The sequence below is a fragment of the Lynx canadensis genome, chromosome C1, assembly GCF_007474595.2.
Source record: "Lynx canadensis isolate LIC74 chromosome C1, mLynCan4.pri.v2, whole genome shotgun sequence".
Classification (NCBI taxonomy): domain Eukaryota; kingdom Metazoa; phylum Chordata; class Mammalia; order Carnivora; family Felidae; genus Lynx; species Lynx canadensis.
The window spans coordinates 44,028,788-44,056,782 of NC_044310.1; the positions used below are offsets into that span (position 1 = coordinate 44,028,788).

At 52.2% G+C, this 27,995-nt stretch overlaps 1 protein-coding gene across 2 annotated transcripts; it reads left to right on the forward strand.

Annotated features, from left to right (window-relative positions):
• LEXM (lymphocyte expansion molecule) lies at nt 1-27,912 on the forward strand. 2 transcript variants are annotated; one of them, XM_030326963.1, is made up of 10 exons: nt 1-163; nt 2,519-2,606; nt 3,055-3,219; nt 3,338-3,460; nt 8,045-8,176; nt 8,331-8,474; nt 10,063-10,224; nt 11,204-11,329; nt 13,441-13,577; nt 27,763-27,912. In XM_030326963.1, exons 2-10 carry the CDS (start codon nt 2,604-2,606, stop codon nt 27,833-27,835), a joined length of 1,065 nt encoding a protein of 354 aa, XP_030182823.1. In that variant the 5' UTR covers nt 1-163; nt 2,519-2,603; the 3' UTR covers nt 27,836-27,912. The 2 variants fall into 2 exon arrangements, with proteins under 2 accessions (XP_030182823.1, XP_030182822.1); XM_030326962.1 differs by lacking the exon at nt 1-163 and adding an exon at nt 1,475-1,524 and having other exon boundaries at nt 13,444-13,577.
• The last annotated feature ends 83 nt before the right edge of the window (nt 27,913-27,995 follow it).

The window sequence follows — 27,995 nt, forward strand, 5'->3', positions numbered from 1 at the left end:
TGATGAGACCCAGTCTCTGCCTCTGGACCCTTCCAAGGGCCCTTTCTCAGGGCTGGGAATGGCCCCTCACTGATTCTGCTATGTGCCAGGAGCACACCTAAATTAGCTCATTTCATCCTCATAGCAGTCTGGAGAGACAGAGGTTGTTCGCTTCATTTTACAGGTAAGGATCGGAAGAGGATCGGAAAAGAAAATGGATTGCCCAAGGCTGTACGGGTGGGAAAGGGTAGATAGAACCTGTGCGTAGATGACCTGGGGTGTGTGTTCTGTGTGTGCTCCCTGGGCCTGACACTTCTGATCGCCACTGGTGCAGGGTGGACACTCTTGCCAGCCATGGCCATGTGCCCGCCTGGCCTGGGGCCTGAGAGCCCAGCTCACAGCTCTGCTAGGGGTCTGAACTTCCTATTTAAATTCTCTGTTGGCATGTCAGAAGGGTACCGGGTGAAAGGAGACGCAGTGTCCCGGTCCTCCAGTTCCACCGCAGACTGGGTACAGGACCCCAGGCAAGTCCTATTTCCCTCTGGCTTCCGTCCTGTCATCATCAACCGGGGTTGTTTCTGCTGAGCCTCAGCCTAAGACCACTGGGAGGATCAAAGATAATCTTGAGAGATGATATTAGATATAGCATGACCAAAAGACACTGGTGGGGGATAAAGGAAGAGAAGGGAAGAGAGCTAACCATGCCCTGTTGGGGACATACACCCTCAACTCCTTTCTTTACCTAGCACTTCATACACACACTTCAATAATGAGTTTGGAATTCTCCTCCTCCAGGAAGCCTTCCCTGACCTACCCACCTACGGCTGGGTCAGAGGCCTCCTTCTCTCATAGGCCTGGCCACACTGTGTGGTCATTGTTTCTCCCACTAGACTCCCAGGACCAGGACCAGGCATCCTACAGAGTGTCTGCCCCGAGTGGGTGTCTGGGGAATGGGGGACAGACGGGCCAGGCCTCCATCCCTGCGAGCCTTCCCTCCACACTCTGGCTCTCCTTACTGGTTCCCACTTTCTCCTTCCCTCCCTGAAATGGAGAAGGAACCCGGATGCCCTCTTTGCCCAAGCCGAGCCCTGCCTGTGGGCCCCGGTGTTGCCATGAGCATCTAACAGTTAAGAGGCCTTTGGGAGCCTCATTCTACCAGGCTCGGTGCCGCGCGCTGGGATAAAGCAAGGAATCAGAAACGGTTCCTCAACAAATGACTCTAAGTTCCCATCAAAAGGAATCCATATTAACCACCATAAGGGGCCTTTAGATCTGCGGGGCTCAGCGAAGGATGCCCCGCAAGGTGGCGGAGAAACCGTGCAGAGCGGAAGGAGACAGGCAGGGGGCGCCACGTGGGCGCAGCGCGCGCGCGCACTTCTCCGGGAATCACAGGTCACAAGGCGGGGTTGCCGCGGCAGCGGTGGCCGCCAGCGTCCGCGGGAGGGGTCCCGCGGCGGGAGTCCCGGCCAGCACCTCGCCTGGGGGCGCCCGAGCCATGGGCACCAAGTGGTTCAGCGGGGCACCCTTCGGGGTGCAGAGCCACAGGTGGGGCCCTTTGGGGCGCGGCTGGAGCCTGGGGGAGGAGGGAGGGACAGGAGGAGAGACTGGCAGCGTGGGGTGGGGGTGGGGGGCGACTTTCTCTCCGCGTCACACCTGCCGTGCTTCTCTGCCCAGAGCTCTTTTTCACCAACTTCAAGTGATTTGAAGGCGTTCCAAGAACACCTCCTATGGGCCAGGCTCAGAGAGGCCAGGCGGCCCGGCCGGGGAGGAGGTCGCTCAGCGTAAGGGTGGTGGGCAGGATTTCAGCCCAGGTGTCTTTCATTCACACCTCTACGTGACTTCCATGTGCCACCTACTCCGTGCCAGGCACAGCTCTAGCATCTGGGGACACAACAGAGAACAAACAGCGAAACTCTGTACTCAGGAGTTGGCATTCTTGTGGGGAGGGGTGGTTGGAGTGGGTCATAAACCAAAAAAGAAACCTATATAAAATGCTGGGTCGTGGTAAGGGCTGTGGAGAAGAAGCCAACTGGGAGGGGGAGCCGGCCAGTGCTGGAGGGTGGGGTGGGGGCTGTGACGATAAGGTGACTTTTGAGGAAAGGCTTCCAGCAGAAAGGAGGGGACCAGGCAAGGGTGGAGAGAGAAGCAGGAAGCCCGGAGACCCTGCGGTGGCCGCAGTCCTGCTCCTACTCCACCGGCCAGCTCCTCTGGGAAGCCAACAGCCCCCCATGCCCCCAGAACTGGCCACACCAGGACGGGGGGCCAGGCCTTGAGCTCTCTCTCGGGGTCTCTGTTCCTCCCTCTCTCGGGGTCTCTGTCCCTCCCTAGGGTTATTTTTTTTTTTTAAGTTTATTTTATTTATTTTGAGAGAGAGAGGGAGGGGCAGAGAAAGAAAACTCTAAGCAGGCCCCGCGCTTTCAGTCCAGAGCCCAGAGCCCGACCCGGGGCTTTATCCCACACACGGTGAGATCATAACCTGAGCAGAAATCAAGAGTCGGAAGCTTAAGCGACTGAGCCACCCGGGCGCCCCCCTCCCTAGGTTTGATGTCTCCGCCATCTACCCCAATCAGAAGAAACTCAGCACCTTCACCGAGGCCCCCTACTCCAGGCTTCATTCTGTGCAGATGGTGAGTTTGTGCGCGCGGCTTCTCTGACACTCCCCGTGCCCCTCCAAGCCCCTCACCACGGAGGAGGAGCTGAGCTGTGTCAGGGCCAATGCCTGACGCCTCTCCAAGCCCTCAGTCTGGAGCACAGAGCTTGGCTCAGAGCTGGGACCTCAGATGTGTTGATAAATGCAGGGCTGTCGTGAGAACAGCGTGGGTTGGGGAGACGGAGACCCGGGTGCCATTTCTTCCCTGCCACCAACCAGCTGTGAGCTCCGAAGGAGGTGCCACCCCTAAGTGTAAGGGGACCAATGACAGAGGATGTTGTGTTTGTACCTCGAGTGCCACGCCCCTCAGTGCCAGGTTTGAGACGGGGAGCGGCGGGCACAGCCGGGTCCTGCCTGTCTACTCCCCCAGTCGGTGAGGAGGACTCACTCTGTGGGTAGACTGGTATGACTGTGCTCTGACTCAGTCCCACATAGGACCTGGAACCTATGGCTACCAGGAGACCTGCTTCAGCAAGAAGAAACTCAGCAAGGAGGTGGGCACAGGCTGGGCCAGGACCCAGGAAGCCACCCGGCTGACCCAGCTGCCCCACTTCCAGTACGAGGCCATCATGAAAGAGAAGCGGTTGCAGGTGAGTCCTCCCAGGCAGCGCTCATCCTGGACGGAGTGCTGCCCTCCTCCAGACTCCCTCCTGCGTGGACGTCCCCGTGGTTCAAGTTGTCACCTTCTGCCTTCTTCTCTTGGGGCAGAAGGAGAAGCTGGGGCCCGGCTCCTACAACCTCAAAGACTTCTTAGAACAGCTGCAGCAGAAACCGTGCAGCACCCGGGGGCTGCTCAGCTCGGGGGAGACCCGCTTCCGTGGCCTCGTTGGGGTAGGTGTCCTCGTGTACTGGGGACGAGCCCTCCCGCCCTCGGCTCTGGCTGCAGAGCATGTAGCCTGGATAGTGCTGGAAGTGCCCCTCCTGTACCGCCTCCTTGCCAGGCTCGGCCAGGTTCTCCTCGGGGTCCCCCAAACCCCTCTGCTTTCTGCTACCACAGCCTCGAGCCCAGGGGCTGTCATATTTCCTGCGTCTGTCTCCCCCACCAGCCGAGGAGCTCCCTGCTGTCAGGGATGGGTCTGGTTCATCTCTGAGTCCCCAGGACAGAGTCCAGCATACATTGGGTGCTCCACAAACTCATCCATCTAGCCAGCAAATGCTGAGTGAGCACCCACTAAGTGCCATGCACTGTTCTCGGGCCTGGGGATCAAGCGGCGAGGAAGACAAGCCCCTAACCTCCTGGAGCTGGTGCCCTAGTGGAAGAAATGACAGTACAGAGAAGCACGTCATAGATGATTGGGGCCATGAGGAAAAATGAGACAAAGAAGGGATACCGACAGAGTGATGGAAGTGTAATTTCTGGGGTGGTCCCGGAAGACCTCTGGGGGGAGGTGACATTTGAGCAAAACGCGCAGGAGGTGAGCAACAGAAACTCACGGTAGCTGCAGGAGAGCGTTCCAGACGGCAGGAACAACAGGCTTAGGCCCTGAATTGGGCCGGCAGGCAGGAGGCCAGTGTGGCTGGAGGTTGGTGGTGGGGGAGGGTTGAGGGCGGAAGGCGGAAGGTGGAGAGATGGCAGAGGGGTGAGGGCCAGAGGGCAGGACCGGGCGGCAAGGTGGGGGCTTCGGGATTGATTCCACTGGGAGGACAGTGGAGGGTTTTGACAAGGGAAGGGCTTGATTTATGTTTTCAGAGGAGCACCCTGCTCGTAGGGGTGAGGGGCGGAGGCATCCAGATGGGAGGTGATGGCGGTGAGGGGTAGGGTGGCATCCGGGTGGGTTGGGATGATGGTCCCGTCGAGTGGGTTTCAAGCTCAGCAAGGGAGAAGGCAGAAGTCAGACCGTCTGGAGTGAGGACTGTGGTTGGAGTGCCCCTCCTCCCTGCCCTGGTGCCCTCCCCGCCCGATGCTCTTGTCTTTCTTCCAGCTCCTCAAATGGGCCAAGCTCTTTCAACCGGGGCTTTCCTGCTGCCATTCCCTCTGCCGGAAATGCCCTTCTTCTCCCTCTCCCCCTCCCCCAGCGGCCCCTTGGTCTAAGGGACTCCTCCTCAGCCCTCAGCTGTCAGCTGAGAAGCCTGCCTGACCCCCACTAGGTGACAGACATCTCCCTTTCCCAGGAGTCCTGATGGTGCTTGTGTTTAGCGTTTCTTCCCCACTGGACATCTGCCGGGGTGGCTCACTGCAGGATTCCCAGTTCTTAGCAGTGCCTGGCACACAGTGGGCGCACAGTCAGCATTTGTGGACTCAATCAGGGCACGCGCGCCTACTAAGTCCTTGGTGTTCCCAAACATCCTGTTTACAGCCACTCCGGATGAGGCGCTGGAGGCTCAGAGAGGACGAGCATTTTGCCTCAAGCTGCACAGCTGGGAAGCAGGCAGTGTCCAACCCCAGAGCCCGGCCGTTTCTTCTGCACCTTAACCACCGTGAAGCCTGGAGATTACTCTTTGCATCTTTAGGTGCAGAAGCTGTTAACTGCAGTATAGGGAGAGGGGATGCCTGGAGGCATTTAAAACTGAGTCATTACCTTCAAATCTAAAGTAATAATAGCTGACGCTTAACACCGCACTTGCGATGTGCCAGGTGCTGTCCTGAGCACTCGAGTGTACTGATTCATTTAATCCTCACCACAACCCCCCCACCCCCGCCACCTCACCTCGTGAGGTAGGCACTAGCATTATCTCACTTTACAGATGAGAAAACTGGAGCACAGAGAGGTTAAGTAACTGCCCAAGGTTGCAGAGCTTCCCAGTGGCACAAGCAGGATTTGAATCTAAGGGGTGCACACAAAGCCCGTGCGGTTTACACATAGGTTGGCTCCCTTGGACTTTGTTCCTTGACTGTCCCTGGAGGACAGGGTCTAATAGCACCCAGCCCAGATGGTGGCGGAGGAACAAATCTGATGCTTCCTTCCTGTGTCCCCAGCCCCCCTGCACTGGGGCATCTGTGAGTGTTGGCTGAGCAGGTGGAAGGTTCCACGGCCTGACCCTTCCTTCCAGCTGGCTCTTCGTGCACTTTGTTGCCATTGCTGCTCCATCAGGCCCTGCAGGATTTCTCCGAGCCACTGTCCTGGGCTCAGGGCTAGACAGTGAGTTCAAGGTGTGCCACTGCCCCAGTGGGTGCAGAAGGCAATCCCGGGGCAGCTCATGTCCAAGGCCTGCTTTTTCAGCTGTCTTCTTGCTGTGAGACCTGGGCTGGGAACCTGATGGCCTCCTCTGTCCTCTGGTCCCTCTAGCTGTCCCCCCACCCCTATACAGGTCTACAAACGCTACCTGTGTAGGGTGCTGACCTCTCCACTGGGGCCTTCTCCAGTGTCATTGCCAAAGCTGTGGGTACCTGCTTTGGGGGCCCCATGAATCTTTCCCCAGAAAGGATGGGGCTGTCAAGCCCCAACACAGCAAAGGCAATGCTTCCTCCTCTGGTTTCTGAATCTTGTCCACCTCTGGCACTGGGTGATGCCACCACCCGCTCCCTCAGCACACTGTCCCCTCTCTTGGCTCTGGGGACACTAGGTCTGCAGCTCTGGAGTTCCTCTGCCAGCCTCCCTCATGGCTCTTCTCCCCTCGCTGCCACCCTGCCCCCCCTCTCCCCCACATCAGAATCTCCCCCAGCCCTACTCTTCTCCAGCAATGGCACCACCAGCTGCCAGAGTCAGAAACCTAGCGGGTCCTTTTCCCCACAGTCACCAGGGTCTGTGCTTTTGCCTCCTGTCCTCCTCCTTCCATCCCCACTGCCTCCACCCTGGCCCAGGCCACTGTCCCTTCTCCACCCAGGAGCAGCCTCTTGACCGATTTCCTGGTCCCCTACCATTGCCAGAATGGTCTTCTGAAGGACCCTCGTGTGTCAGAACCAGGTCTGAATGCCTCCTAATGCCTTCAAGGTCCTCCCCACCTTCTTCACAGTGGCTACTGTGTCGGAACTGGCACTTCTAAGGTCACTTCTGAGGTGTACCCAGGCTCATGGCCCTCCCGCCCCTGGGAAACAGCTCAGAAAAGAGCCTGGATTTTGCAGTTGGAACCCTAGCGGCTGCTTCTTTCCAGAGGTAGGACCTTGGACTCGAGGTCTGACTCTCTGAAACTCTGTTTCTCCATCTGTTAGTTGCAGATGGTGCTGATTTGATCTCACTGAGTCACCTCCAGAACCTAATGTTGAGGCTTCTGAAGCACCTAACGCACTGTGCAGGCACCCAGCTTCCTACCTTGGGGGTCTTCTGAACGCACCTGGAAACCCTAGGCCCTAGAAGAAGGACACATGTAGTGCTGTCCTCTGAGGGCAGGACAGATCTGATGCCATAACTGGCTGACTCCCCCCGCCCCGGGGTAGAACTCCCTGCCTTCTCCAGCCTGCCGGGTAGGGCTGCTTCCCCAGGGTTGGTTCCTGGCGGAGGTGGGCAGGGCTGAGCCATCTGTGGAAGCGCAGCGACCTCGTGTGGCGAAAAGATGCATGGCAGCAGCAAACATTGTTCCAGGTCTCTATCCAAGGACCACCTCCCCCCACCAACCCACCCACCCACCTACACTGCAGGGTGTCTCCGCTCACTCCACTTCCAGAGACCATACTTCCAACCCTGGCAGTGGAACCCCCAGGTGCTCATTTCTAGCCACGGTTCTCAGCCTCTCCCCCCTCCTTCTCCGGACCCCCAAGATAGGCGTCCCACCCTGACTTATATGTCGGTGCCCACTAGGGACTGAGCACTGTGCAAGAAGTTTTAGAGGCATTTAATTTCATCCTCATTACCCTGGAAGAAAATTATTGCTATCTCCATGTTACAAATGTGGACAACGAGACTCAGAAGGTCTAAGTGGTATGCCCAAGGTCACTCAGCTATGAAGCAGCAAAGCCAGGATTCAAACCCAGGACTCCAGATCCTTCCAGGCGACAGCACTGTTCAGAATACAGTGAGAACCCGATTCATGCAAAAGCAGGTGTGACAGATGGCATTTCTGAGACCACCAAAGCCAGCAACTGTCTGGGGTGATAGGGAAGGAAGGCTTCATTCCCGGGAGAGATGGCATTTGAGCTGGCTTTGCAGAATTCGAACTTTCCAAGGCAAAGAGGGCAGGGAGGGCATTTTGGGTGGTGGTAACAACACCAGCAAGCAAAGACACGGAGGTTGGCAGAATGGCTTGTGTTTGACATACAGCAAGGAGCCCAGTTCGGCTGGAGTGTGGGATGTAGGCGGGGAGCAGCATGAAATAAGTGGGACAGGCCGCCGGGGCCCTGGGGAAGAGTGTGAACTTGGAACTGAAGGTTTGAGCAGTGGTGGAGCTGTGTTGAGACTGACCATGTTGTGTGTTGGGGGGCGGTTAACACACAAGGGCCCTGAACGTCCTGTTCCCCTCCCAGGGCTTCTCTTCGTCAGACAAACTCAGCATAAGGAGTGGGATTGATGACCTTTGTGTCCCTCCCCACACCTCTCACAGAACTACTATCCAGGCCCTGGAAATTATGGGGTGAAGGGTAACCCATACACAAAGCTGGAGGAGAAAGCCCAGAACCGTTCTCAGGTCCTCATGTGCAGGATGACCAGCAGGCCACTCCTCTTGGCTCATCAGGTACCCCCTCCTCTGGCCAGGACTTGCCCACCTTCCTGCATAGTCCTGGCGGAAGGGGGAGACTCCCAGGGCAGATGGGGAACTGAGACCCCGGGAGGCGGTGGGCCTGCTTCAGCAGTTCTCCCGTGGGACTGTCAGCCGGGTTCTGTTCTAGGGGAGTGGTCTGGCACCAGGCACCTACTCCTTCAAAAGTGGCATTGAGACCTACCTGGCACGATCCATGGGCACCCGCGGCCCCTACGACACTTTCTCCGGTGACCGAAGCAAGCCCCAGCCTTATGGACATTACTCTGTGCAGGTATGTACCCAGGCGGGGCACGGAGCACGGGTTCCCCTGCAGATGGCAGCCCTCGCTTATCAGCCCCAGGAGCACCGCCACCCTGCGTGCCAAGCGCTGCAGGGCCCTCCCACACGCTGCTCACTTCCCCCTCACAGCCTGTGTTCCATGAGGAAGCTAAGGCCAGCCACACAGCTGGTAAGGAGCAGAGCTGGGATTTGAACCCCAGCATGTCTGTCTGACTTCGCCTGCATGCCCAGCAGAGGAGGAGCAGATGGTCACAGCCCCCCGGGCTGCGTGGGAGACTGGCCACAAGGCCTGCAGGGACCTTGATGGCACGGGTCTGGGCGCCCTGGTATTTTGGAAGCACTTCCCAGGCATCGCAGGCCCGTCTCAGCTGGCTTTGTTAGTGACAGCTAACAAGCCAGAGGCTGGGAGGCTGGGGAAACTGAGGTAGAATTTTAACTCGACGCCCCCCCCCCCGCCTTTTTCCCATCATGCTCCTGTTGTGTGACCCATAGCACACTGGGCTTTGCTTTCTTCCTGTTCATAGCAATTGGAATTGACTATTTGTCCAATTACCTGTTCATTTTCCCTCCACTGTGCATTCACCCGGTGTGTACTTTTGGGCCAGGTAATAGTGACGGGGGTGACTGCCCCCTGTGGCACTTATACTCCGGCGGAAAAGGACACACAGTCATAAGTGAAACCAACATAGAGTGTCAGCAGGTGGTGAGCGCTCAGAAGCCCTAGGATGGGGGTGGTGAAGGTAAAATGTTGACATACTTTGGGCCAATTGGCATATAGCTGCGGAATGAGCCCTGCAGCCCGACTTCCGGACGTTCCCATGACCAGCCACTGAAGTGGTCCTGCCCAGCATAGCAGGGACCTTGAGACCCTCCACAGGCCCTACAGCCAGCTCCTATTCTGATTGGCCCAGTGCCCAGGCCACATAATATTCTTTATTATCTAAAAAGTAATAGACTTTATCTTTAAGCTCATTTTTAGGTTCACAGCAAAACTGAGCAGAAAGTACAGAGTTCCTGTGCACCCTCTGTTCCCCCTCCATGCACAGCCTCCCCCCGACTGGCAACATCCCACCCCCAGAGGGGCACATTTGGTACAATCGATGAACCTAGACCGACGTCATTATCAGCCAAAGTCCACGTTCACGTTAGGTTTCACTCTGGGCATTGTGTCTTCCACAGGTTTGGGCAAGCGTATCCACCGTTACGGTATCGCGCAGAGTAGTTTCGCAGCCCTGACAGTCGTCTGTGTTCCCCCATCGCGCTGGTGTTTAAATATTGGGACTGTTGCTCCCGCTGAGAACAGTGCGCGTGCAGTAAATGCCCTTGAAATGAGTGGGAAGGTGTAGGAATAGGCAAAAGCCCCAAGCTAAGCAGTGGGCGTGGCTTGGAGGTGAGGTTGCCAGGGACTCGTCTTCCAAGTCCACGGCCAGGGCTGCAGGAGGCAGGGTGGAGAGTAGTGCCTCCTGGTGTGACCACCCACTTTTCTCTGCTGCGGAGGGTCCAGAGAGAGGGCTCCGATTTTCCTGGCATGACGCTTCTGTTTTTTTTGTTTTTTTTTTTTTCTCTTTTCTGTTTCTCAGAAAAAAAAGCCCAGGGAACTGATGAATTTTACGACCTTCGTGGAAGAGCTTAACTCGCGTCACAATAAGAAGCGTGGGGTTTTTTCGAAAATTCCTCGCAACCCGGAAACCCCGACGGAGAGGATTTACTGGGCGACCCTTAGCCAGTGCCCCCGAAAACTAGTCAGTGTTCCCCCCATGGCCTGCCTGCCTTCTTCTCTGGGGAGGGGACTCTCGCGTGGGGGGGGGGGGCATGGGATGGGGCTGGCTCTTCGAGGGGAAAGCTCAGCCTGGGGTGTCGGACCCACCCGGTTGCCTGGTCATGCACGCACCTGTCACTTTGAGTATGTCCCTCCCACTCTCCAAGGCTCAGTTTGCTTGCTTGGCCTCTGAGCATAACCAGGTGGCTTGAGAGTCAGCGGTTAAGGATTGGAGCTGGCAGGGTGGAGCCTGGCACCTGCCAAGTGCTCCTCTCTCCCCTGGGGAGAGGCCAAGGGGATGCGGGGCAGGGCAGAGCGTGAATAAGGGGTCCACCCTGACAGAGGACTGCATACCTACTCCCTCTGAGGGGATGGTGGGCTCCTCTCTGGGGTGTGACAGGCAGTGACCCGGATAGGCTCCCGCCTCCCACACGCAGGGCCTGCCCCCCCACCCCCCGGAGAACTGCTAGGGGCTTGGGGAGCAGTGGGGTCTGGATGAATGAAAAAGGGTGCTAACATTTCCTGAATGCCTGCTGTGGGCCAGGCACCTTCCAGCGCCCCAAAGTAGGAGTTATCATTTGCATTTCACAAGAGGAAACTGAGGCCCAGAGATGGGAAGGGATGTGCCCTGGCTCCCCCAGCAAGTGTGAGAAGGAAGCCAGCTCGTTTAGCTCCAAAGCCAGACCCTGTGCGCCCTTGGGAAACTGGAAAGAGGTGTCAGGCTGAAGGGTGGGGTTAGAGTGGGTGACATCTGTTATGAGGGCACCACAGGGCCCCTCCACCCTCCGAGGATGGGCTCCTGGTGAGTCGGAAGGTGGCTGGGTAACCCCCTCACTGTTTTTGGCTCAAGGCCCAGGGCTGCGGGTGGTTGGGGTGGGCTGTCGGGAGCCCTCACCTGCCCTGGTCCCAGGCTGACCACTGCCAGACCCCTCCAGCTTTCAGCCTTCATTTCTAACCCCTAGGCCACGTCTGGTCCCGGTTCGTGGCTTCCTCCAAAGAAGGAATGCAAACATGTCAACCAGCCACCATTCCTGCTGTCTTCCAAGCGGATGGGCATAAAGGCCTACCAGATGATTCTGGGAAGCTGGGTGAGTAGGTCTGGGGTGGGGGTTAAAAGGTGATGGCCAGGGAACCCTCTCCTGCCTCTACAGGCAGCACCAAGCCCTCGCACCCCCACACCTGGGAACTGATGCTCTGCGTGAGCCCGATCCCACCTCTTTCTCCCCAAGGGACAAACACCCATTCCTACCATCTTATTTCTCTAAGGCAGTGACTTCCAGACTTGAGTGGGCACGAGCAACCCCTTGGAGGGCTTGTCAAAGCACAGAATGCTGGGCGCCCTGCCGGAGCGTCTGAGTCTGATTCGGTAGCCTCTAGGGGAGCCTGGGTATTTGCATTTCTAACAAGTTCCCGGGTGATGCCGCTGCTGGTCTGGGGACCACACTTTGAGAACCACGTCACCCCAGAGCCAGCTCACGCTCTTATTTTCCCAGGGGGATGCTCCCTCCATCCTCTTTGTGTTTGTCTTAGGGCCTCAGGGAGCAGCTAGCGGACTTGGCCCCTTTCTCATCCTTGGCTGAGCAAGGACCCCTTCTGTCGCCCTCCCCCTCCCCCGAGGCAGCCATCCCCCACGTGTGTGATAGAGCTTTCAGCGTTCTTGTAAAATGGCTAATAAGTTCTTGGGTTTTGTGTGCAGGCCTTCTTAATTTATACAAATGGCAGTGGCTATTGACCTCATTCTGTTTCTTACTGCTGCCCTTCAGTTTTCAAGTGCACATTTTTTCAGGTTCTGATAAGCATACAGTAAAGTGCAGGAATCCTAAGCGGACGGCCCCGTGAATTGTCACAAAATGGACTCAGCCTTGTAACAAGTCCCCAGAGCATTGAAGAGCGCATTTCCAGCGCCCCAGGAGCCCCCTTGACACACACCTCCCTCCCCACCAGGTGGCCCCGTCTTGACTTCCAGTAGCGAGGGTTAGTTGTGCCTGGTTTTGAACAGCTGTTTATTTTTAAGTGTCTCCTGGTTTCCCGGGGGAACGTTCTGCTTGTAACTTACCTGCCTTCCCACTGCGCCTCCTCCCGCACCCCCACACCTGAGCTCTCCCTCCTCCACCCCACCCGCTCGCCTCCCAGAGTGACGGCTTGGCCTCCACTGTGCCCACACCCTGTCATCCTGCCCGATTCTCAGAGAAACCTGCAGGTCAGCCCTCCACAAGCTGCTTTTTCTCACCCCATGCCTGTACTTCTTGCGGGGGAGAGGTCTTCACTTGGGGACCCCGAATAGGGTGTTTAGGTAAGAGCCGGATGCTCCTAGCACAGGGCTGGCCACTGCAGAGTGGAAGGAGCTGAGGTGACATCCGTCTGGGTCCCAGGGCTTGAGCTCGCCCTGCCCCGGGACAGGAGGCCCACCACCGGGAGCTTGCTCCCCCTCGAGACAGGCCTTTCCCTCGTGGGCAGCAAGTTCAGCTGCATATCCCACTGTGTGCGGCCCCTGGCATCTCTCTCGAGCCACCCTTGGCACTGTTACGCCACAGGTAACTGACCAGCCATTGGAACTGACCAGGTTCCTGACCAGCCATTCTCCTGCCCTCACTGGTCACCTCTGGGCAGGTTACCTTTCCTCTCCTCCTCTTGGAACCTCTCTGTTGCCGCCTCTTGTATCTAGGACATAGGTTTCTGGGTGGGATGGTGTGTTAGCTTCCCACGGCCGCGCCAACAACCAGGCGGCTTCAAACAACAGCAGTTTATCCTGAAACGGTTCTGGAGGCCGGAGGTCCAAAGTCCAGGTGCCGGCAGGGCCGTTCCCTCTGAAACCTGCAGAGGAGAATCCTTTCTGGCCTCTTTCTAGTTTCCGGTGCTGGCCGGCAGTTTTTGGAGTTCCTGGGCATGTGAATGCGTCACTCCCTTCCACCGCTGTCATTGACGTCACTGCCACAGGGCTGTCTTTTCCCGTGGGTCTCTTCTAGAAGGACACCGGTCTCATTGGGTTAAGGGCCCACCCTACTCATGTGGGGACCTCATCCTTACCAATGACCTCAGCGGCCATTTCCAGATAAGGTCACCCGCCGAGGTCCCGGGGGTTGGACTTCTACATGTCGCTTTGGAAGACGCAGTTCAACCCCTAACAGATGGAGTGGGGAGCAGCGTGGGGAGAGCCGGGAGGCCCGAGTTCACGTGTCCCGCCATCCTCTCCCTGCAGCAGAACCCCGTAGGTGTGGGCCGCTACCTCAACACCTGGCTGATGGAGACGAAGGACCAACGGCAGCGGTATCGGTCCCTGTACCTGGGTGGATCCAAGCGCTACCCCTCTGACCCGGCCTGGGACAGGGTCATGCAGTGAGTGCCCCTGGAGCTCCCGCAGAGGGGGAAGGGCTTACACTGGGGTGGGCTGGGATGCCCTCCTCCCCTGCCCCCCACCTTGTCCTTGCTTCCCATGGGAACACAGCTGCTGCCCCTGGTGCCAGCCAAACAGCGAGGCAGTGTAGAGAGTTCAGATCCTGACCCTGCCTGGCTGCCGGGCTGTGTGAGGCGGGGCGCATCCCTTAACCTCTCTGAGCCTTGGTTCCCTCAACTGTCAGATGAGCGGAGGTCTGTGAAGCCCCAGATGAGATACTCTAACGCTCCTGGTGAGGAAAAGGGACTCAATGCTAACTCCCCCACTCACAACCCACACCAGCTAGGCGCTGCCTTGGGTGGCTTCACCACACGGAATCTCAGTTTCTTGGTGTTCACGACAGGCTTGATAAAACTGGTTTCCGGAAGCCGTTGTGAAGCCGAAGGAAAAACGGTGCACAAAGTGCCACGGCTAACTGTAAAGCAGTGCGCAAATGCTAGCCGCTGCCTTATTTATTGCCCTAAGAGGCCATCGGTTGCAGCGTGATCTCGTTTTCAGAAATGTCAAAAGGCGAACAAACGCGCACTCTAGATTATTTTGTTGTTGGAAAACCCGGTGAGGGCACGAGGACCCGATTGCTCAGGGAAGACCGACTTTTAAATGCTTATTTTTATCAACATAGTCCCGTCGTGTCTGCCTCCTTGATTTATGCTCTTGGTTTGTGTCGGGCGGGGGGCGGGGAGGGGGCTTTTTAAGAAAAGGGGATGAGCGGTAACGTTTCTGATAGACCACATGCCTGAAAAAAAAATCTTGCTTCCTACCTGCCCAACTGATCACCAGTTTGGCTGGAGATAAGATTTTAGGTTGGGAACATTTTGCCCTCGGAATGTTGAAGACTTTGCTCAGTCGTCTTTGAGCTTCAGGCATGGTTGAGAATTCCTGTGCCGTTCTGGTTTTCTGCCTTTTCCATGCAATCTGCACCTGCCTCTCTGGAAGCTTTGAGGATCTTCCCTTTGTCCTTTGTGTGCTGAAACTTCATGGTGAGATTTAGTCTTAAATTGTCCTACTATGAGTCTATTTTCACCCATAGTTTTGGGTACCTACTGGGTTCTTTCCATCTGGGACAATTATCTGGGGAAAATCACTTGCATTTGTGTCTTTGGGAATTTCCTCTCTTAGGAAGGGGAGATATCCTGGTGTGATGCTCTGTTTTTGTCATGCTTTTTTGTGGTTTTTTTTTTGTGGTTTTTTTTTTGTTTGTTTTTTTCTCATTTTCTGTCTGCCTTTTCCATCCTCCTCTTTGGTAAAATTTCCTTGTCCTTGTCTTTGAACCCTACTGTTGCCTTTTGAAATTTTGGCTCAATCTTTTTTAGTTTGCACGAGTTCCTGAGTATGGGGCGCCTGGGGGGCTCAACTAAGCATCTGGCTTCGGCTCAGGTCATGATCCCGTGGTTCGTGAACTCCGGTTCCACTTCGGGTAAGCCCTGCTTCTCTCTCTTTCTCTCTCCTCTGTCTCTCTGCCCCTTGCTCACTTGCACCTTCTCTCTCTCTTTCTCTCTCTCTCTCAAAAAAAAAAAAAAAAGAGTTCCTGAGTGTTGTGTGGATCCTTCCTTTCCCTTCCCTTCCCTTCCCCACTTCCTTCCCCTAGCACCCAGTTCAGTGTCTCCTACGCAGCGTGTTCTCTAATCAAAGTAACAATGACAGTTTACCTTTGGTTTCCTTTTGCTCCCGGCCTGACCGTGCTTCTTCCAAGTGCCTTATTTCTTTTACTTGTCTTGCTCCCATTTAAGAGGAAAGCACTGAACACTGCTGTGAGTGTGGGTGGGGCTTGTCAGTTGGCGGCTTCACCGGGAGTGATTGGATGAAGGTCTAGTCGTTCTTTTGGAGGACCCTCAATGTCATGGTTGTAGGTGTTTTCTGTGGGACCATTCAGCTTCTCTGGAAAAGCATCCTGCATCCTGCAGTGGGTGAATGCGGTTACTTGTGTTTAGGCGGAGGAGGCAGGGGAATCTCAGACAGTGTATGGATTTCCACCTACTCCCTCTATTCTGACCAGGGTGCCTCTCTGCCCATCTTCCGCTGTGCCTGGTGGGCGAGGAGTAAGGTGTGTGTATGTGTGTGTGTGTGTGTGTGTGTATCTAACATTCCCTCTGTTTTCAGCCTTCGGACCTGCGCCTGCTTTTTGAGATACTCCTGCCTCCAATTCCTGGGTCCCAGAAAAACACGTTATACCCTTTGTCCCCTGATATCAACCTCTCCCTTTCTTGTTTGTCTATTTTTAAGAAAAATTCTGTATAGTCCTTTTAGCAGATTGCAGAAGAGAGTAGAGAGAGTAGAGATAAATGCATGGATTCATCTGCTTTGTTTAATTGAAAATCAAATGGAACACTTTAGGGGCGCCTGGGTGGCTCAGTAGGTTGAGCATCTGACTCTTGATTTCGGCTCAGGTCATGATCTCATGATGTGGGGGTTCGAGCCCCGCATCGGGCTCTGCACTGACAGTGTGGAGCCTGCTTGGGATTTTCTCTCTCTCTCCCTTTCTCTCTGCCCCTCCTCAACTCATGCTGAGTTTCTCTCTGTCTCTCAAAATAAATGAACTTACAAAAATAAAAATAAATTAGAAAGTCAAATGGAACACTTTGTGCAAAACCTTTTTCTTCCTCTTTCTAGTCAAGGTGGTTGGGTATGTTATAGGTGTTCAACCAGGACCAGAGAGGGGAGCAACTTTCCCAAGGTCACACAGCAGGTGAGTGATAGAGCTGGGACTCATAGCCAGTCTTTGTTCCCAGGGCAGGGCCCCTCCCTTATACCAATGCCCACGTGAGGATTTGAAGGTTCTAGGAAGAATGCCACGGGCTGGTTCTTTTTTTTTTTTAATTTTTTTTCAACGTTTTTTATTTTATTTTTGGGACAGAGAGAGACAGAGCATGAACGGGGGAGGGGCAGAGAGAGAGGGAGACACAGAATCGGAAACAGGCTCCAGGCTCTGAGCCATCAGCCCAGAGCCCGACGCGGGGCTCGAACTCACGGACCGCGAGATCGTGACCTGGCTGAAGTCGGACACTTAACCGACTGCGCCACCCAGGCGCCCCAAGGTTCTTGACACTCCTCTCCGGCCACCCTGTCAGCAAAGCCCCATTCTATATACTGCTTGCTCAGCACAGGCCTACAGGGAAGGGAAGGATGTCCCATCCCCGTTAGACTTTCTCCCCTGAACATCGGCCTTCCCCTTGTGTCCAGACTTCCCCTTGACCCCTGTAATCATGTCCAACGCTCAGGTCTGTGAGGTTGTAGGATTTCCCTTGTGATCTGGCTTCGAATTCTGTCTGCCACTTAGCTGTGTGACCTGGGACAAGTTACTTGGAGACAGACCTTCCTTTGAACAATGAGAGTGCACTAGACAATCCACCTTGCGGAGTGTGCACTGAGGACTGAAGGAGAGGATGCGTGTCTGTGGACGCTGAGGCAAGTTCCTTGTCTCTTAGCAGCTGCTCTGCCTTTGCAGAATTCTGCATTTTAGTTATAGAAGCGGCAAGTCCTTTGCAGAGGCTTGGAAGGCACATCATCCAGGAAAAGGAACTACAGTAGTTTAACTCACCCCCTGCTGTCAAAAACCTAAGGAAAAGCCTCTATTTCAAAGGAAATTAGACAGGGATGGGGGAGAAAAAGGAGGGCATTTGAGTCCTGAGGGAGGGTGGGGGCTTTTAAAGAAGAGGCCAAGATGAAGGCTTCTCATGAAGTCAAGAACAAGACCCTGGCCCTCTTCAGCGTTGTTGTAGAGGTTCCAGCAAATGCAGTAAGACAAGAAAAACAAATAATATAAATATTGGTAAGGAAGGGCAAATTATCACAATTTGTAGTGCATTTACCTAAAATAGTCCAAGGGAGTTTATTTTATTTTATTTTTTTAAATTTATTTTATTTATCTTAACAGAGAGAACATGAGCAGAGGAGGGGCAGAGAGATAGAATCCCAAGCAGGCTCTGAGACTGTCAGCTTGGAGGCTGACATGGGGCTCAGTCTCACCAACAGTGAGATCACGACCTGAACTGAGAGCAAGAGTTAGGCGCTCAACCCACTGAGCCACCCAGGTGCCCCCAACAGAGTTCATTTTAAAACTGTAAAGATGCAGGGTGCCTGGGTGGCTCAGTCAGCCAAGTGTCTGACTTCGGCTCAGGTCATGATCTCATGGTTCTTGAGTTGGAGCCCTGCATGGGGCTCTGTGCTGACAGCTCAGAGCCTGGAGCCTGCTTCGGATTCTGTGTCTCCCTCTCTCTTCGCCCCTCCCCCACTCACGTGCAGTCTCTCTCTCAAAAATAAACATGAAAAAAACTAAAAAACACAACTGTAAAGACGAAGAGTTTCCTCTGATACTGCAGCCACAATTAATAGAAAACATAATTGAGAGAAAGGAAAGGATCTCATTCTTAGTAGCAATACCAATGATAAAATGCACTGGGATAAACTTAATAAGGTACAGTTAAGGCATACAGGAAGAAAAATATAAACCTTTACCAGTAAAGATGTCAAAATAAAGGCTTGAAAAATGAGAGAATACCACGTTTATTGATGGAAAGACTCCATGTTGGAAAAACAGTAATTCTCCTCATTGATGTACACATTTAGTGCCATTTTGCCAAATTTGGGGGGGCTGTTAAGGCGAATTGGATATATTTATTTTAAACTTCATCTGGAAGAGTAAATATATGTGAATATTAAAAATAGGAGAGGGGTGCCTGGGTGGCGCAGTCGGTTAAGCGTCCGACTTCAGCCAGGTCACGATCTCACGGTCCGTGGGTTCGAGCCCCGCGTCGGGCTCTGGGCTGATGGCTCAGAGCCTGGAGCCTGTTTCAGATTCTGTGTCTCCCTCGCTCTCTGCCCCTCCCCCGTTCATGCTCTGTCTCTCTCTGTCCCAAAAATAAATAAACGTTGAAAAAAAATTAAAAAAAATAGGAGAATAATCATCCTATTAAAAATATATTTCCATATGCGTAGACAACACAGTCTGGAGAACTAGGCGCCATCCTGTTGCTCGTGGTTACCTGTGGAGGGTTACCAGGGTCTTTTGCACTTTGTTTTATTTCTGAGATGTTTAGGTTTTTCAAAATAAGCATGTAACATTTTGATAATCAGGAAAACAAAAAAGGCGAATAGAGGACAAATGCTCTTGAGACAGACTACACAAATGATAGGTTCTCCATGTAGACCCATCTCCCGCCAAGAGTCACTCTTTGTTTTCCAGACCTCAGTTTTCCCATCCGTAAAAGGGTAATGGTTTATACCCTACAGGAACATGGTCAGGCTCAATTAAGGCCAATGAATGCTGCCAAATGGAAGCCAACCAGCAGGTCCCTGTGGGTGTTTAATTGTGAGACTGTGCATGATTTTCCCTAGGGCTCTGGTTTGACATTGTCCATGTAAACCTGACCTGTTGGGGCTCTTTCTTGCGTCAGGAAGATTGTGTCATGGCACAGTAGGTAGGTCATAAGGTGGGAAAAAGGATTTCTTTATAAGCTTACTCTTTTTTTCTTTTTGACAGAGAGAGAGAGAGAGAGAGAGAGAACAATCAGGGGAGGAGCAGAGAGAGAAAGGGACAGAGAATTCAAAGTAGGCTCTGCACTGAGAGTGGGGCTCAGGGCTTGAACTCAACGAACCATGAGATCATGACCTGAGCTGAGGTTGGACACTCAACCGATTGAGCCACCCAGGTGTCCCACTTTTTTTAAATGTTTATTTATTTTTGAGAGAGAGAGAGAGAGAGAGAGAGCAGGGGGAGGGCCAGAGAGAGGGGAGACCCAGGATCTGAAGCAGGCTTCAGGCTCTGTGCTGGCTGTCAGCACAGAACCCAACATGGGGCTTGAACTCACGAAAGGCAAGCTCATGACCTGAGCTGAAGTTGGGTGCTTAACCAACTGAGCCACCCCGGTGCCCCTATAAGCTCTTTCACTGATTCATTTAAAAAGTCTGCTCCATGCTTGGTTCCATACAGCAGCAATAGTCTCTCATTCACTCACCGAGTTTTTCATTTTCTGATTTCCTATTTTAATTTCTTTTTTTTTTTTAACGTTTATTTATTTTTGAGACAGAGAGAGAGAGAGAGCATGAACGGGGGAGGGGCAGAGAGAGAGGGAGACACAGAATCGGAAACAGGCTCCAGGCTCCGGGCCGTCAGCACAGAGCCCGACGCGGGGCTCGAACTCACGGACCGCGAGATCGTGACCTGGCTGAAGTCGGACGCTCAACCGACTGCACCACCCAGGCGCCCCTCCTATTTTAATTTCTAACCGTTCTTTTTTGATTTCTAAAATGTTCCTTTTAGCAACACTATTCTCTTATTTCATGGACACCATGTTTGCTCATACTTTGAAGGTATTATTGATTAAGACAGTTTGCCTGATATCGTCTCGTTTTATCAAATCCTTTCATTTTCCTGTATGTTTGTTTTGGTATCAGATTCCATACCAGAGATTTTTCTGAAATGTCTGATATTTCTTGGCTGTGCATGCGTATCTAACCGAAAATCCTACTGAAGGCTCTGGGGCACTTGTTAATTATGGACTTCTCCATAGGCTGACCAAGCTGCGGATTTTCACTGGGGGAACTTCAGTGTCAGGGCTGTTAGATCTTTTGTCTTTTACCTTGGCTGGGAAAAAACTCTTCTGGAGGATCAAAGCCTGGCTGGCAGGGCTCTAAGTGGAAGAGCCTTGAGGTCTCAATATTTAGTGGTCCAACTTCCACTTGATTCTGTTGTAAGGGTGGTACTCATGATCTCCTCTGTGCCTGGTGTCATCTTGTATAGAGACCCCCCCCTCTGTCTCCAGAGAATAAATTCCCCAATCTTCATCCATGAAGGACACTCATCTGGCTGCAGAGAGTGGGGAGGGAAGCATCCTACGCAGACTCTCAATTAGTAGCCTTGTTTCTGGCCCTTCATTCCTATTCCAGAAGGACCGGGTGCTGCTAATTCTTCAGTCTCTGGAGTGAGAGAATTCCTGAATTTATCTCCTACTGGCTTACGTTTTAGCTCTCTTGGGTCTGCCAAGTTAGTTGCCGTTCTTCCATCTGCGTTTTAACTTCCAAAATATTTGTTTCTTTACTGCTGCCTCTTCTTTTGGTCCCCGCGAGTAATATGCTTTTCAATTTTTATTCCTTAACTCTTGTTTTCTTGGGATTTCAGAAGGGAGAAAAATTAATGTAGGCGTTCCGTTTGCTTAAAGCGTGGTGAAATTTCTGAGTTGCAAAGGTAAAAATAAAAATCTTGTAAGTTTCATCTCTGAAGAGACCAATAACCTACAACTTAAATAAAGGACAATCAGACATGTTGGGGGCTTCTCTTCTGAAACGTGGCTAGAAAACAGTGTTTGTAGAATTCTCTGTCTAGCCAAACGGTCATTCATGTGCAAGGCAAATAGAGACGCCTAAGGATTCAGGATGTATATCAAATGTATCTTTTCTTCAAATATTACTGGGGGGCGGGGCGCCTGGGTGGCGCAGTCGGTTAAGCGTCCGACTTCAGCCAGGTCACGATCTCGCGGTCCGTGAGTTCGAGCCCCGCGTCAGGCTCTGGGCTGATGGCTCAGAGCCTGGAGCCTGTTTCCGATTCTGTGTCTCCCTCGCTCTCTGCCCCTCCCCCGTTCATGCTCTGTCTCTCTCTGTCCCAAAAATAAATAAACGTTGAAAAAAAAATTTTTAAATATTACTGGGGGGGATACTCCAATCAAATGAAAAATGGATTAGCCTGGAGAGGTCTAGAAAGGGGAAGACATAATATGTAGGAATATATCTGCCTATGATATGCCAGATAAATGTAACCACCACGGCCACCACCAGCAACAAAAGTGGCAATACCAATATGAAGCAAAGTAGAATTCAAGGCAGACATGTGAAATGGGACAAAGGTGAGTAATCACGATAAACAATAAAATCCATAAAGAAGTGATAATAACTTTGAACCTTTACACCCCAAATGACAGTGACGAGCTCCCACAATCATGAATAGACTTGTTTGAGAATCTGACAGTAAGTCTATATAAATAATTATTTGGAGGGTTTGAATAGGTGTATTTTACTCCACGTTGTTTTGAGTTACTCATGGAAGATTTATAAAAGTTGATCCTTGGGGCGCTTGGGTGGCTCAGTCGGTTAACCATCTGACTCTTGATTTCAGCTCAGGTCATGATCTCACAGTTCGGACTCTGCACCCTGCTTGGGATTCTCCCTCTCTCTCTCTCTCCGTCTCTCGCTCTGCTCCTCCCCTGCTCGCATGCACCCTCTCTCTCTCAAAATAAATAAGTAAACTTAAAAAAGAAGTTGATTCTCTAAGAAAGCCTCATTTAAAAATGTCTAAATTTAAAACATCCTACATAGAAAATTTGGGGTCACTGTTTCTAAACATGGCTCAATAAGACAAAACATTAACAATAAAAGGATCGTCCCCAAAACCAAGTACTTGGAATTGGGAAACCCTCTTCTAAATAGCTCTTGGGTCTAAGAGAAAGTCACGTTGGAAATTATACGCTCTTTAGAAATGATTCACAACAAACTCTATATCGAAATCTGTGTAATGTTGTCAAAACACCAGTTGGAGTGGGGCGCTTGGGTGGCTCAGTCGGTTAAGCATCGGACCCTTGATTTCAGCTCAGGTCATGATCTCATGGTTCGTAGGTTCAAGCCATGCATCAGGCTCCGTGCTGACAGTGCAGAACCTGCTTGGGATTCTTTCTCTCCCTCTCTCTCTCTCTCTCTCCCTCTACCCCTCCCCGGCTCACTCTCACTCTCTCTCAAAATAAACAAAAATTTAAAAAACGCCAGTTGGAGTAAAATTTCTACCTTTGATTTTAATATTAACCAAGAAAGATCGAAACCAAAAGAAGCAATCATTTGACCCTAGAAGTTAAAAAAAAAAAATGAAAACATAAAAATAAAGCAGGAGTCAAGAATTAATGAAGACGAATGGAAACTGGGCGGATGGGGGCGCTCTTGCTGGCTCCCCACCACTCAGTGCTGATGCCCTCTTGTTAATCCCCGCCTGCGGCTGGTCATAATCCTGTGTGCCAGTGGGTGGAAACGCCCACAAAGTCCACAGACTGTGCCTGCCATAGAAGGCAAAGGATCAATGTCAGTGCCGCCTTCCCCGTCTTTTTATTTTTTTTTTAATTTTTTTTCAACGTTTTTTATTTATTTTTGGGACAGAGAGAGACAGAGCATGAACGGGGGAGGGGCAGAGAGAGAGACACAGAATCGGAAACGGGCTCCAGGCTCCGAGCCATCAGCCCAGAGCCCGACGCGGGGCTTGAACTCACGGACCGCGAGATCGTGACCTGGCTGAAGTCGGACGCTTAACCGACTGCGCCACCCAGGTGCCCCTTCCCCATCTTATACAGGAGTAGGTGAGGCCTGGAGGCGTCAGGTTTTGGAGGCAAACACAATAGGTCCTCAAAGCATGTGCCAGCCAGGTCAGGAAGGGCAAGTGTGGGAGAGTTGTGAAGTCTCTTTTTAGGACGCTTAGTGACAGCTAATCTGTTTCACCCTCACTCCCTAGCCTCACCTGCTTCCTCCCACCATACCACAGGGTTCTGGGCTTCCAGCCAGGCAGCCTGGGATTTAGCTCCTTTGTGGGAAAGGTAGCCTTTTGGTTTTCATTCTTTAGAGCTATGTAGGCAGTAGGTGTGTCATAAGGATGCTTGGCCGAACAGTGGAACATTATTTTGCATCTAGCCATCTTTCTGGCTCTTACAACCACGTCTTCTTTTTTTTTTTAACATCTGTCTGATTTTAATGTTCCTTCCTCCCCGCTTTCTTTCTTTCTTTCTTTCTTTCTTTCTTTCGTAGGCTCCACATCCAACGTGGGGCTTCAACTCACCACCCTGAGGTCAAGAGTCACCCACTGTACCGACTGAGCCAACCAGGAGCCCCGCAGCCAGCTCTCGTGTCATCTGACCCACCCTCTGGCTGTGTAGACGCGAGCATTCTGTGCCCTAGTCAGGCCACACTTTGCACCACTCTCCAGGCCTTGGCCACACTGTGACCTGCTCTTGGGACCTCCCCCCGCCAGTTCCTGTCTGGAAAACTCCTATTTATCCTCCACGGCTCTACATAAACGCGAAGCCTTTCCTGATTTTCCCAGAGAGCGTCTCTTTCTGGACCTCTAGTGTCTCACTGGCATGCATAGAGGGAGCTCGATGAGTACGCGTTCAGGGATGAGTCAGTGCATTCCCTGGTGAAAGAGTCACGTCTGGATGACTCCATGAACAGAACACGTGGGAAACTGCCAGTTTGGTTTGGCAGAAGTTGATTTTTCCTTCTAGGCTTTTTTGCCTGACATTTGCTTATTAGGAAAAATTTCAAACGTACGAAAACGTTGAAAGGATTTTTACCGTGTACACCCATATACCCACCACTTAGATGATGTCATTAATGTTTTACTCTTGCTTTATGACATCTCTTGGTACCGATCCATCCTTCTTTTGATCTGTTAATCATCTCCTAACGTCATACATTTCAGGTAAATGGCAGACCTCGCGACACTTCCTCCTGAAGGCTTCAACCTGCATATTACCTTTTTAACAGTTTATTTTTCTTATTTTTATTTATTTTTAATTAAGAGCTTTTTTAATGTTTATTCATTTTTTTTAAGAGAGAGAGACACACACACACACACACACACACACACACAGAGCATGAGTGGGGGAGGGGCAGAGAGAGAGGGAGACACAGAATCTGTAGTTGACTGCAGGCTTCGAGCCCTCCAGCCCAGAGCCCGACGTGGGGCTTGAACTCACGAACCGTGAGATCATGACTCGAGCTGAAGTCAGACGCTTAACCGACTGAGCCACCCAGGCGCCCTCCCGTTTTAGCATTTTAAACGAAAGTCATATTCCTTATCCAGACATCTAAAATGGAAATAATAAAATATCCATTCTTTGCAATAATGGTGACAATTAATTCTTATATTCTTGAAGCATATTTATAAGGTACAAAGTGATTTTGTGGGCATTTATTGTATACCATGACTTTATTTTTTTTTTAATTTTTTTTAACGTTTATTTATTTTTGAGACAGAGAGAGACAGAGCATGAATGGGGGAGGGTCAGAGAGAGAGGGAGACACAGAATCCGAAACAGGCTCCAGGCTCTGCGCGGTCAGCACAGAGCCTGACGCGGGGCTTGAACTCACGGACCGCGAGATCATGACCTGAGCCGAAGTCGGACGCTTAACCGACTGAGCCACCCAGGCGCCCCTGTATACCATGACTTTAAAAGGTAGATATTAGTCTCAGTGTTTTCCAATTGAGACAACTGGAATTCGGAGAGAGAGCAGTTTCCTGAAAAGCCGCTGCCCGTCAAGAGCACGCGTGCGCACAGTCTTCAGAGGTTCACTGAGCAGCTGCCCCGTGCCAGGCACATCCCGACTGCTGGAACATTGCAGAAGAGAGCCAGACAGCAGTTCTGCCCCAGAATGGCTCCCAGCTTCGTGCGGAAGGCACTCACCCCTTTCTACGGTCACAGGGCAGCAGGGAAGGAGAATCAGGGCAAGTGGGACCCAGGACTTCTGTCTCTCCATCCAGAATGCTTTCCTCACTCTTTCCCCCATGGTCTCCTGGAGGATGAGGCCAGGACCTGGCTCTTCGAGACCGGGAAGGCTAAGGCAGAGGAAATCTTCACTGTGGCTGGTCTCCCTGTTCTCACTCCACCTACCCTCCCCTGATCAGTTTTCTTTGACCTCCTGGGCCTTTGTATATGCCACTTTGGTAGGAGATTTAGGAGTTTGGCCTGGAAGAGGGGACTCAGGAGGCCAAACTACACATTTACTGTGCGACACGGAAGTCTGGTGACTGCCATAGAGACCCTATGGCACCAGAGCAAGATAGGGCCTTCAGCTCCAAAGGAAGGCAGAGAGGAGAGGAGGCCATATTTTTACTTTTCCTTTCTTCCTTCTTTTCCTCTGTCTTCCTTTATTTTTGGCAGGGGTGGGTAGGGATAGAGGCTTGAGCATATCTCGGGGCTGATGGGCCAGGTAGAAGCCGGTGATTCAGTTGTGAGGTGGTGAAACCCACAGTACAGGCTGGAGGGGTGGTCACCCTAGCACAAAAAAAGATGGACCTAGGAGGAGGGCAGGAGGCGGGGAAGTCATAGCGATTGATGAGCCAATTACGTGTTTGCTAGGGGCCAGTGGTTTTTGCTCAGAAAGGCGAACGGGGCAGGGAGGGAGGGATTGATCTGGAATCAGGTACATGACAGAGGGCTCAGCCAGGTGCTGTGGGAGGGTGGTGTGCACAGGGAGGAGCCAGTCTGCCTGGGAAGGTGGTGCAGAGACAGAGGGCATCCCAGGCTGCCAGCATGGGTGCAGAGGGGTGAATAAGCCTGACCTGTTTGGAGGTGGCTGAGTGATCGGAGGGCAGGGCCCAGGAGAGGCTCTGGCAGGTGATGAAGCAAGATAAACAGCTACAACAGGATTGCAGCCTCTTCATATAGGAATTTGGCCTTTTTGCAGACAAATACCTATAATTCAGGTCACCAGTAAGCTTTCCTCGGAGGAGGTCTTTGGAAAGGGCCACTTGGAAGGTGTAATCTGGGGGTGGGGCTTGGCTTTGCCTCCTCCGTATCTCTTCTTTGGCACATTAAAAAAAAAAAATGGGTGGCCTGCTTTCTTCTATTAAGTTTTGAGAGTTCTTTATATATTCTAAGCACCCATCTGTTTTCAGATGTGTGGTTTGCAAATATTTTCTCCCAGACACTCAGAAGGGTTTTAATGGGAAGTAGGTCTTGTGTTTAAAATAAAATTTTTAATGGTTATTTATTTTTGAGAGAGAGAGAGAGAGAGAGAGAGCATGAGCCCAAGCAGCCCTTGTGTTTTAAAGATGTGTTCTGTGGCATCGTGGGGTGGGGCAGTGGGAAGCAGGTGGAGACAAGAAGGCTGTCTTATGGTCAGGGAAGGGCTGAGGCTCTGAGCCAGGCCAGAGGTCGTGGGATGGGGAGGAGTGAAGACCCACCAGATGAAAGTAAAGACCTCTTTTACCCTGGTGAGTCCTCCCTCCCACCTTTCTTCCTTTGACAGATATTTGTGGAGCACCTATCGAGCACCAGGTAACAGTCTAAGCACAGGGGAAGTATCCGCAAAGAAATCAAAGCCCTGGAACGCCTGGGTGGCTCAGTCAGTTAAGCATCTGGCTCTTGATTTTGGCTCAGGTCATGATCTCATGGTTTGTGAGATCGAGCCCTGCATCGGGCTCTGTGCTGACAGCATAGAGCCTGCTTGGGATTCTCCCTCTCTCTCTGTGCCCCTCCCCTGCTTGCGTGCTCTCTTTTTCTGAAAATAAATAAACTTAAAAAAAGAAAAATGAAAGTCCCACCCTTGTTAAGTTTACATGTTGGTATGAAAGAGAATAAACACATAAGTGTGTGTAACATAAGGGCTGATAGATGCTGTTTGAGACACAAAGTGTTCTCATTGAAATGTCATCTTCCAAATGGCTCTGGGAGTGGAACTAGAGTTCCATGAACTAGAGTCTTCAGGGGTTCCCTTCAGACGAAACAATCAGAAAAATGCAAGGGTCACTGGACTGAAGTCAGGGGCTCTGGGCTGGAATTCTGGCCCTGACTCTGGCCACCAGTGTAACCTCAAGAAAGTTCTCTAGGGGCACCTGGGTGGCGCAGTCGGTTGAGCGTCCGACTTCAGCCAGGTCACGATCTCGCGGTCCGCGAGTTCGAGCCCCGCGTCAGGCTCTGGGCTGATGACTCGGAGCCTGGAGCCTGTTTCCGATTCTGTGTCTCCCTCTCTCTCTGCCCCTCCCCCGTTCATGCTCTGTCTCTCTCTGTCCCAAAAATAAATAAAAAACGTTGAAAAAAAATTAAAAAAAAAAAAAGAAAGTTCTCTCCTCCCTCTGGCCCTCAGTCTCCCTCTCCTTCTCCCTCTCAGGGGTGGGTTAGGTGACCTTTCAAATGCTAGGATTTCATATTTGGAGTTCTTACAGACCAACTTGAGGGCTTTGATGAGCCAAATTGGTTCTTAAAACCAGGTTGTTTTGTTACTAGAAGTCATCAATTTTGTTCTCCTACCCAACATAGGATCCCTTGGGAAGCACAAGCGACAGGTACCTTTTCATCCCCCATGGGTGCCCCTCCCAAGGATGGGGGCTCACTTCCTTCCAAGGGACACGTTTCATTTTCTCTTTCTGTCTTTTTAAAGGGAAAGGATCACACCTTTTACTAAAGGGAAGTGCCCTCCAACAGTGGATTACAATTCAGATCCTACTCCTTAAAGCTGCATATGAAGGACATCCTGTGATGACCAGAGGGCCCCAAAAGCCTGAAGACAAATTTGGGGATGGGAGGATAGGAGTGGGAATCTGGGTTGGGGGGGGGCGGGTCTTGGAGAAAGGACACATGGGAATGCCTAGAGGGGAAGGATATAATGGGAAT